This window comes from Ranitomeya variabilis, chromosome 2, assembly GCF_051348905.1.
Source record: "Ranitomeya variabilis isolate aRanVar5 chromosome 2, aRanVar5.hap1, whole genome shotgun sequence".
In the NCBI taxonomy this organism is placed as follows: Eukaryota; Metazoa; Chordata; class Amphibia; order Anura; family Dendrobatidae; genus Ranitomeya; species Ranitomeya variabilis.
The window spans coordinates 624,598,051-624,608,416 of NC_135233.1; the positions used below are offsets into that span (position 1 = coordinate 624,598,051).

A 10,366-nucleotide genomic window follows, 5' to 3' on the forward strand; every position below is an offset into this window, starting at 1 on the left:
TGTTAATCGAGAGAGTTATGTGACACAAAACAGTTAATAAATAACATTACCCACATGTCTACTTTACATCAGCACAATTTTGGAAACAAAATTTTTTTTTGCTAGGAAGTTATAAGGGTTAAAATTTGACCAGCGATTTCTCATTTTTACAGCAAAATTTCCAAAACCATTTTTTTTAGGGACCACCTCACATTTGAAGTCAGTTTGAGGGGTCTATATGGCTGAAAATACCCAAAAGTGACACCATTCTAAAAATTGCACCCCTCAAGGTACTCAAAACCACATTCAAGAAGTTTATTAACCCTTCAGTTGCTTCACAGCAGCAGAAGCAACATGGAAGGAAAAGATTAACATTTAACTTTTTAGTTACAAAAATGATCTTTTAGCAACAATTTTTTCATTTTCCCAAGGGTAAAAAGAGAAACTGGACCCCAAAAGTTATTGTACAATTTGTCCTGAGTACGCTGATACCTCATATGTGGGGGGAACCACTGTTTGGGCACACGACAGGGCTCGGAAGGGAAAGAGCGCCATTTGACTTTTTGAATGAAAAATTGGCTCCAATCTTTAGCGGACACCAAGTCGCGTTTGGAGAGCTCCTGTGTGCCTAAATATTGGAGCTCCCCCACAAGTCACCCCATTTTGGAAACTAGACCCCCCAAGGAACTTATCTAGATGCATAGTGAGCACTTTGAACCCCCAAGTGCTTCACAAATTGATCCGTAAAAATGAAAATACTTTTTTTTTCACAAAAAATTTCTTTTAGCTTCAATTTGTTCATTTCCACATGGGCAACAGGATGAAATGGATCCTAAAATGTGTTGGGCAATTTCTCCTGAGTACACCGATACCTCATATGTGAGGGTAAACCACTGTTTGGGCGCACGGCAGGGCTCAGAAGGGAAGGAGCGCCATTTTACTTTTTGAATGAAAAATTAACTCCAATCGTTAGCGGACACCATGTCGCGTTTGGAGAGACCCCGTGTGCCTAAACATTGGAGCTCCCCCACATGTGACCCCATTTTGGAAACTAGACCTCCCATGGAACTAATCTAGATGTGTGGTGACCACTTTAAACCCCCAAGTGCTTCACATAAGTTTATAACGCAGAGCCGTGAAAATAAAAAATCTTTTTTCTATCCTCAAAAATTATTTTTTAGCCCGCAATTTTTTATTTTCACAAGAGTAACAGGAGAAATTGGACCCCAATGGTTGTTGCCCAGTTTGACCCGAGTATGCTGGTACCCCATATGTGAGGGTAAACCACTGTTTTGGCACACGTCGGGGCTCGGAAGGGAAGTAGTGACGTTTTGGAATGCAGACTTTGATGGAATGGTCTGCAGGCATCATGTTACGTTTGCAGAGCCCCTGATGTGCCTAAACAGTAGAAACCCCCCCACAAGTGACCCCATTTTGGAAACTAGACCCCCCAAGGAACTTATCTAGATATGTGGTGAGCACTTTGAACCCCCAAGTGCTTCACAGAAGTTTACAACGCAGAGCCGTGAAAATAAAAAATAATTTTTCTTTCCTCAAAAATGATGTTTTAGCAAGACCCCAATAATTGTTGCCCAGTTTGTCCCGAGTATGCTGGTACCCCATATGTGGGGGTAAACCACTGTTTGGGCGCACGTCGGGGCTCGGAAGCGAGGGAGCACCATTTGACTTTTTGAACGCAAGATTGGCTGGAATCAATGGTGGCGCCATGTTGCGTTTGGAGACCCCTGATGTGCCTAAACAGTGGAAACCCCTCAATTCTAACACTAACCCCAACACACCCCTAATCCTAATCCCAATTCTAGCCATAACCCTAACCCCAACACACCCCTAACCACACCCCTAACCCTAATCCCAACCCTAATCCTAACCCTAATCCCAACCCTAACCACAACCCTAACCCCAACACACCCATAACCCTAACCACAAGCCTAATCTTAACCCTATTTCCAACCCTAGCCCTAATTCCAACCCTAACTCTAATTTCAACCCTAACCCTAAGGCTATGTGCCCACATTGCGGATTCGTGTGAGATTTTTCCGCACCATTTTTGAAAAATCCGCAGGTAAAAGGCAATGCGTTTTACCTGCAGATTTACTGCGGATTTCCAGTGTTTTTTGTGCGGATTTCACCTGCGGATTCCTATTGAGGAACAGGTGTAAAACGCTGCGTAATCCGCACAAAGAATTGACATGCTGCGGAAAATACAACGCAGCATTCCCGCGCTGTATTTTCCGCACCATGGGCACAGTGGATTTGGTTTTCCATAGGTTTACATGGAACTGTAAACCTGATGGAACACTGCTACGAATCCGCAGCGGCCAATCCACTGCGGATACGCAGCCAAATCCGCACCGTGTGCACAAAGCCTAATTCTAAGGCTATGTGCACACGCTGCGGAAAACGCTGCGGATCTGCAGTGTTTCCGCAGCTGCGGGTGCGCAGCAGTTTCCCATGAGTTTATAGTTCAATGTAAACCTATGGGAAACAAAAAACGCTGTGCCCATGCTGCGGAAAAAAATGCGCGGAAACGCAGCGGTTTACATTCTGCAGCATGTCACTTTCTGCGGATTCCGCAGCGGTTTTACACCTGCTCCAATAGAAAACCGCAGTTGTAAAACCGCAGTGAAATCCGCAGAAAAACCACGGTGAATCCGCGGTAAATCTGCAGCGGTTTTGCACTGTGGATTTATCAGATCCGCTGCGGAAAAATCAGCAGAGGACCAGAATACGTGTGCACATACCCTAACCCTAGTTCTAACCCTAACCCTAGTTCTAACCCTAACCCTAGTTCTAACTTTAGTGGGGGGAAAAATAAAAAAAAAATATTTTCTTTATTTTATTGTTGTCCCTACCTATGGGGGTGATAAAGGGGGGGTTCATTTACTATTTTTTTATTTTGATCACTGTGATAGGTTTTATCACAGTGATCAAAATGTACATTGAACGAATCTGCCGGCCGATTCGGCGGGCGCACTGCGCATGCGCCCGCCATTTTGGAAGATGGCGGCACCCAGGGAGAAGACGGATGGACACCGGGAGTCTCAGTAAGTATGAAGGGGGGGGGGGAGATCGGAGCACGGGTGGGTGGATCTCAGCACGGGGGGAGCAGACAGGAGGACGGGGGAGCGGACAGGAGGACGGAGGGGAGCGGACCACCGAACTGAGGACTGGGGAGTAGATCGGGGGCGGACCAGTATTTCCAGCCATGGTCGATGATATTGCAGCATCGGCCATGGCTGGATTGTAATATTTCACCATTTTCATAGGTGAAATATTACAAATTGCTCTGATTGGCTGTTGCACTTTCAACAGCCAATCAGAGCGATCGTAGCCACGGGGGGTGAAGCCACCCCCCCTGGGCTAAAGTACCACTTCCCCTGTCCCTGCAGATCGGGTGAAATTGGAGTTAACCCTTTCACCCGATCTGCAGGGACGCGATCATTCTGTGACACAGCATATGCGTCACAGGTCGGATTGGCACCGACTTTCACGACGCATAAGCTGTGTCACAGGTCGGGAAGGGGTTAGTAGTCGGTCAAGCATATAATTCTCTGGGTGATAAGGGGCAGCAGAGCCGTTTGTGACTGTCACGATAATGTGAATATGCCATGCTTGAGTATCTACCTAGAAGTTCCATGGCTTTCCAGACACACGCTGGGGCCTTTCCGACCCCCCTCTTCCCCTCCTTTTCTCTGCCTGTGTGTGAAATCTTATACCCCCCCCTCAAGAATTTATATGGCTTTATGCTGCAGACTCACTCTGTGAAAATCACTCATTCCCCCCTCCCACCTGGTACTGGTTAAAAGTGGTACAGAAAGCCCGAAATTCTATTGTTCTCTGAAGGTTATGTATATTGGCACCGATCAGGGCTAGAGATGTAAGAATTATATATTCCGGATGTCCATCGAGGGATTTTCTAGCCCTGAAATCGCTAGAAGCTAAACCCAACGGGTGCAAAGAGCGGGTTTCTCCATAAGCGGGTCATGTAATTACACTGTGTTTACACTTAAAAGAATTGCCTCAACGTGGTGCACCTTCTGATCAGTGTGTCTTTCGTATACGAGATTCATACAGCGAGCTAGGCATAAAAATGGTTACCATAACTCCTAAGGGGAGGTTTCAGCCTCTAAGTGAGGTCACCACAGGGGGAGTGCCTGGGTTTTAGGCTAGGAAATAAGGAGTGAAGCAGCAGTCTTCACGTGTCTTTGTCCGGGATCTAGCTGCTATACAGATGTGCTATGCATCTAGATGTGTCCCCTCCTCCACAGCACACGGTCGGCCATGAATTGATGCAACATAACGAAATGTAAGAGTTTTTTTTCAACTTTAATCCCATTTTATTTGTAATTGTATTGTACATATGATATTTGTCTCCATTATAATATCTTTTATACCTCTGTAAACACTGCCTACCTTTTTTGGAGTAAAATATAAAATTACTAGCTTGTCTCTTCTTGCTCTATAACGTACAGTCACGTCCTCTGAAGTGAATTACACTACTAATCGGGGTTGGCTCCGGACCCGTTAATAATTAAGAAATCTGAGCTGGTGGCAGCAGAATTTGTCCTGTGCGATTGGGAGGCTTTGTAGCGACCGGCGGTGTTGATAAATATTGTTCCTGTCTGAGTGAGAGTGGTTATATCGCCCTCGCTGCAGCGTGCCCAATAGCCAGTACATAGCAGGCAGCCTTTCTGGCGACTAATTACCCTAGGTGCAGTAACCTGACTGACCTGAGGGTAAGGGGGGTGCCAGAGAGCTGCAAGTTCTAAACCGGAACTGGGAAGTGGGATATAGATAAATCCCTTCAGAAAGAACCAGGGGCAATCAAACCACCCCGGGTCATGACAAATTGGTGTGAGTGGTAGGGATGATAAAGGTATCCTTCCCGGGATCCCTGACACAGTGGTGGCAGCACGGTGGGATTCCTGACAGTGACACAAAGATAAAAGCGTGCATGGTTCAGGTACGACCCCTCTGGCCATGATCTTAGACAATTGGTGGCAGTGGTGGGACTCTGCGTGGTCCCTCTGGTGTCCATCCTTTGACACTCTGTATACAGCATCCCGCAGTATATACCCCAGTGGTGCTGTATACAGCACATATCGGGACCTACGGACACTAGCCAGAAGCAGACATTCACAGAATACCCTTCATAATAGGGACAAGGGTCTTCAGCAACGTCATTGGCACCATGTGGGAGAAGATGGGGAACATCACCGCTCTCCAGATATCAGTTATAATATACAGCGGTGACATCACCGCTTTCCAGATATCCGGTATGAAACAATTGGTCTCTTTCCGATATTTCTTGGAGGGGTGTTTGGGCCGTTGGTACTCCCTGTGGTAGTGGGGGTCTCCTGCAGTGTCTCTGCTCGTTGGAGTCTATGGAAGGATTGCCGTCAGCTCCAGGAGTCTGTGTAGTATCCGCTTCTGTCCATACCGCACGTGGAGGGAGTACTGCTCCCTGCGGCTGAGCTCTTTGTACGTGGCATTGTCGTCCAGTATAGCCTGGTCGCTGTGTAGATCGGTGGCGTATTCCTTGAGAGCGAGTTCTGCGGTCCTATGGAGGAGTATGCGCCAGGATGGGGGCAGTCTTGAGAGCTCTTGGTTATTTAGCGTCTCATCATCTTCATCATCATCCTCCCATCCGTCGTTATCCTTATAGTCTACAAACTCCTCTGGAGATATGCACAGCAGCTGCAGGAGAGGACAAAGGCAGTGTGGGTCATGGGCTCATCCGCGCTGTGGCTGTAGGGTCACAGGTGGGGCACGGGCTCATCTGCACTGCGGTTGTAAGGTCACAAGTGGGGCATGGGCTCATCCGCGCTGTGGCTGTAGGGTCACAGGTGGGGCATGGGCTCATCTGCGCTGTGGCTGTAGGGTCACGGCCTCATCCGCACTGCGGCTGTAGGGTCACAGGTGGGGCATGGGCTCATCCGCACTGGGGCTGTAGGGTCACAGGTGGGGCATGGGTTCATCCGCACTGGGGCTGTAGGGTCACAGGTGGGGCATGGGTTCATCCGCACTGCGGCTGTAGGGTCACAGGTGGGGCATGGGTTCATCTGCACTGCGGCTGTAGGGTCACAAGTGGGGCACGGGCTCATCCGCACTGTGGCTGTAGGGTCACATATGGGGCATGGACTCGATAGCTAATAGGTGTGGAGCATTAGACCACCTGTGTATGAGGCGGGGAGGGGATACACTGGCTCACCTTCAGACATGTCTTCAGCTCATCCTCTGTCAATGCTCCATCACAGCCGAACACAAAAGCTCCGTCCTCCTGGACCACGTCCATGTGACGGAGGAAGGTCCAGCGCTGCCAGACCCGCGCCCTCTGCTCCTCCGACTCTGCCCCTAGATGTAGAGACAGACACCATGACACGTACAGCATAGTAGAGTAACCCTGCCTGCAGCCGGCAGCTCTTACCCAGCAGGGCAGCCTCCTGTAGGGTCAGCATGGGGATGTCGGCCGTCTCGTAGATGTTGTTGGGGTGCTGCTCTGAGAACCCGTACATGTGCAGCAGCTGCCAGTTTCCCATTTCTCCATAAGTGTTGAAGATCTCCTGTCCTGCCATCACCGGCCGTGTGGTCACCATTTGCAAACACTCCTGTTACAAGAGACGGAAGAATGCTGCTCTCAGAATGGCCCAAGGTGGCCCAACCAAGACGACGGCCACAAAAACCCACCGGTGTAAACTCCAAGTGAGCGTTGTGGTGCGCGACGTGATTCAGTAAATCGGCCACTGGAACCATCATTGGTGGGAGGGCGTCCTTCCCACAATCCTCCTCCTCCAGCGGTTCCTGGAAACTGTGGTGTAATATCCAAGAAGATGACCTGCACAGCCGGCATGTCTGGGCCTCAAGGGGCGGATGATGGGGAGAGGCAGCTGCTACAGCCAGTCACTCCTCCAAAAAGCAGCTTACAAGGAGAGTGCTCAGATGGCCTACGCTCTGCTTCCCTCCCTGCTTCACGACAGCTCCCTCTGCATGCGGCCACTCACACCTCTATTGGTACCTCTGCGGGTGGCCGGCCGCCCTCCCTCCTAGCGGTCCCTCTGCGTGTGGTCGCCCTCCCCTCTAGAGGACCCTCTGAGCGTGGCCGTCCTCCCCTCTAGAGGTCCCTCTGAGCACGGCCGTCCTCCCCTCTAGAGGTCCTTCTGAGCACGGCCGTCCTCCCCTCTAGAGGTCCCTCTGAGCACGGCCGTCCTCCCCTCTAGAGGTCCCTCTGAGCACGGCCGTCCTCCCCTCTAGAGGTCCCTCAGAGCGCGGCCGTCCTCCCCTCTAGAGGTCCCTCTGAGCACGGCCGTCCTCCCCTCTAGAGGTCCCTCTGAGCACGGCCGTCCTCCCCTCTAGAGGTCCCTCTGAGCACGGCCGTCCTCCCCTCTAGAGGTCCCTCAGAGCGCGGCCGTCCTCCCCTCTAGAGTTCCCTCTGAGCGCGGCCGCCCTCCCTCCTAGCGGTCTCTCTGCATGCAGCTGCCCTCCCCTCTAGAGGTCCCTCTGAGCGCGGCTGCCCTCCCCTCTAGAGGTCCCTCTGAGCACGGCCGCCCTCCCCTCTAGAGGTCCCTCTGAGCACGGCCATCCTACCCTCTAGCTGTCCCTCTGCGCTATGTAACTCCATGCTGAAGGTACCCGATAGGCGGCGCCGTCTTACCTGTACGCCATGACAAATGCCACCAGCCTCTTGTACAGATCCAGGGAGTGCTTCTGAGGACAGAACTTATTGGAGTGACTCCTGATGAAGGGCAGCACAATGGTGGTGTACTCCTGCTCCATGTTCTCCAGATCTTTCTTTACGGCCTCAGGCACGCCAGTGCCTTTCAGCAGCTGCAGCCTCTCATTCTCTGACCTACAAGGAGACGAGGGACCAGGATCATTCATTAGCAAGAAATAGATTGTCGTTTTCTGTCCAGTCTTTACCAAAAATGTCCTCACCAAAACATGGGCAGGTCAGGGGCACTCAGCTGCGGCCAAAGTCCAAAGTACGGGGCCCAAGGAGAAGACTCGTCTGTGGCCTCATACATGAGGGAGATGAGAAGAGAAACCCAGCCAGATCTGCTGTTCAGGTTCTCCTGTCCTGTGGGTGAAGACAATGAAACCCAGTCAAAGCAGCCTTATGGCCGGGGACCCCGCTGACAATACCCCCGTGGCCAGGGACCCCGCTGACAATACCCCTGTGGCCGGGGACCCCGATGACAATACCCTCCACGGCCGGGGACCCCGCTGACATTACCCCTGAGCCTGGGGACCCCGCTGACAATACCCGTGCGGCCGGTGACCCCGCTGACAATACCAGGACCCCGCTGACAATACCTGTGCAGCCGGGGAGCCCGCGGATAATACCCCACAGATGGAACACCACTAATATAACCATGACTCCGCCGATACACTGGGGATCTGTGATTACACAGCCAGTAGTTGAGCGATTATGGCCGGAAACAATCGCTAAATCCGAATTTGCCATATTGGGACCCTCCCTATCCGTGCCGATTTTATGTTTGAAGATCATATTTGCCCATTTCTGCTCCCATTGACGGCACTCGGCTTTGCTCAGCAAATATTGCAAAATCCATATTCACCAGCGAACGTAATCAGAACAGAATACTGAAAAATTGGCTCGACTGACAGCCAGTACCTTTCTCCAGTAGATCCTGGATCTGGGTTGTGTACTGGGACAAGAGGGCGGAGCGGGGAATCGAGCAGATCACTTCCCCTGCAGGGAGATCCTCACGTGTCAGCACCCCATACTGCCAGACCGAGTCCTCTGCGCTAACATACACCTAAATAACATACGGAGACAGTGTTCATAGTCTGCAGCAGGGGGCACCCAGAATGTCAGGACCCCAAACTATACCCCACCCACCTTTGGGTTGAGTTGAATGGAAACTTTTTGGCACCAGCTGAGAAAATGTGGGAGTGGAGCCTCCCCTTCATCGTCCCCTAGCTGAAAACAAAGGAAAAACCAAACTGGTACACAGAGTGCAGTACTGGTGTTGTCATATAATGCCCCCAGCTATGCCATGACGCAGCGCCCCCAGCGAGGCCACGACGCAGCGCCCCCAGTGAGGCCACGAAGCAGCGCCCCCAGTGAGGCCACGAAGCAGCGCCCCCGGTGAGGCCACGAAGCGGCGCCCCCGGTGAGGCCACGAAGCGGCGCCCCCGGTGAGGCCACGAAGCGGCGCCCCCGGTGAGGCCACGAAGCGGCGCCCCCGGTGAGGCCACGAAGCAGCGCCCCCGGTGAGGCCACGACACGTTGCACCCGGTGAGGCCACGATGCGGCGCCCCCAGCGAGGCCATAAGACGCTGCTGGACACGGAGTCAGGAGATGCTGCAGGCACGGCACCAGGTTTAGGCCGCGCTGGCACCCACAGTAGAGCGAGGAACACGGGTGTGGTGTGACAGAGCGGCTCCTGGCCACTGGAGAAATGGCTGCAGCGTCTCCGGACTTGTCTCCACCGAGCACATCAGGACGCCATTGGTCGGTGACCACACAGGCGCTGCCGGCAGCGTCTCCGGATGATTTCCTTCCTCAGGCGCCCATTGATGACCTCGGTGGCTGAAGCCATGGCGTCTGCACACAGCAGTGACGTAACCCTCCCCGGTGACGTCAGAGACTCTCCGGCACCTTCCGTCTCTTGCTCTCCGCGCTCATGCTCTTTCCTCCTCAGCACGTGCGTCCTGGTAGAGGTCACGTGTCACACTGCAGCTTCCGGGGAGCGCTGGGCGTGGAGGAGTCACGTGGTTTACATAAGCCCCGCCCTTCTGAGATGATTGGTTCCCGGCAGCTGGGAGGCTCCGGTCGCTGTCACTTCAGCACTCCGCCGGCCCGGCAGCTCCGTGTGCGACACCGGGGAGGGAGAGAGCGCGGGACCCGGGGGGAGAGAGAGCGGGACCCGGAGGAGGAGAGAGAAAGCGGGATCGGGGGAAGGGAGACAGAGCGGGACCCAGAGGGAGAGTGGGAGATAGCGGGACCCGGTGGCAGCAGCAGCCCTGGCTGCCTGTGACGTCCTGGGGCAGCACTGAGGTGACCAGAGCTCCGTGGGGCGACCCGGCTATGTCACCACGGTCAGTAATCGGCAGCGCTTTGGATGTAGCAGGTGAATCCTCTGCGTTCATTGAACAGTGCAGAACCTCCGCGCCTAATACATTGTACGGGTGACATTTATCTTGCGGGGACTGAGTTTCTCTACATAGACATGCTGCAGTCTGGAAAGATGCGTCACTTGTCCGTCTCTGCGGGTGAGCTGTGGGCGTCCGTGCACACATAGTGGAGATGGGATTTCTATGCTGTAACAGCTGGACGCTGTGGATGTACGCAGCGTTCACCCTGCAGCATTTAGGCTACGTTCACACTAGCGTTGTGCGCCGC

At 52.7% G+C, this 10,366-nt stretch overlaps 1 protein-coding gene across 2 annotated transcripts; it reads right to left on the reverse strand.

Annotated features, from left to right (window-relative positions):
* Nucleotides 1-4,307: 4,307 nt before the first annotated feature.
* Nucleotides 4,308-9,743, reverse strand: SETD6 (SET domain containing 6, protein lysine methyltransferase). 2 transcript variants are annotated; one of them, XM_077288977.1, is made up of 9 exons: nucleotides 9,623-9,743; nucleotides 8,861-8,941; nucleotides 8,633-8,777; nucleotides 7,933-8,074; nucleotides 7,652-7,846; nucleotides 6,688-6,808; nucleotides 6,428-6,608; nucleotides 6,212-6,354; nucleotides 4,308-5,697 (listed from the first exon to the last, which is right to left on the reverse strand). In XM_077288977.1, exons 1-9 carry the CDS (start codon nucleotides 9,647-9,649, stop codon nucleotides 5,383-5,385), a joined length of 1,350 nt encoding a protein of 449 aa, XP_077145092.1. In that variant the 5' UTR covers nucleotides 9,650-9,743; the 3' UTR covers nucleotides 4,308-5,382. The 2 variants fall into 2 exon arrangements, with proteins under 2 accessions (XP_077145092.1, XP_077145093.1); XM_077288978.1 differs by having other exon boundaries at nucleotides 9,546-9,648.
* Between the last annotated feature and the right edge of the window lie 623 nt (nucleotides 9,744-10,366).

What these genes read in the sequence shown, in the direction of transcription:
- SETD6 (XM_077288977.1), bottom strand. Translation starts at nt 9,649, where the DNA reads ATGAGCGCGGAGAGCAAGAGACGGAAG. An exon ending in CGGAGAGCAAGAGACGGAAG is followed by an intron (nt 8,942 to 9,622) that starts GTGCCGGAGAGT and finishes CTTTGTTTTCAG; the next exon opens with CTAGGGGACGATGAAGGGGA. An exon ending in ACAGGAGGCTGCCCTGCTGG is followed by an intron (nt 6,355 to 6,427) that starts GTAAGAGCTGCC and finishes CTCTACATCTAG; the next exon opens with GGGCAGAGTCGGAGGAGCAG.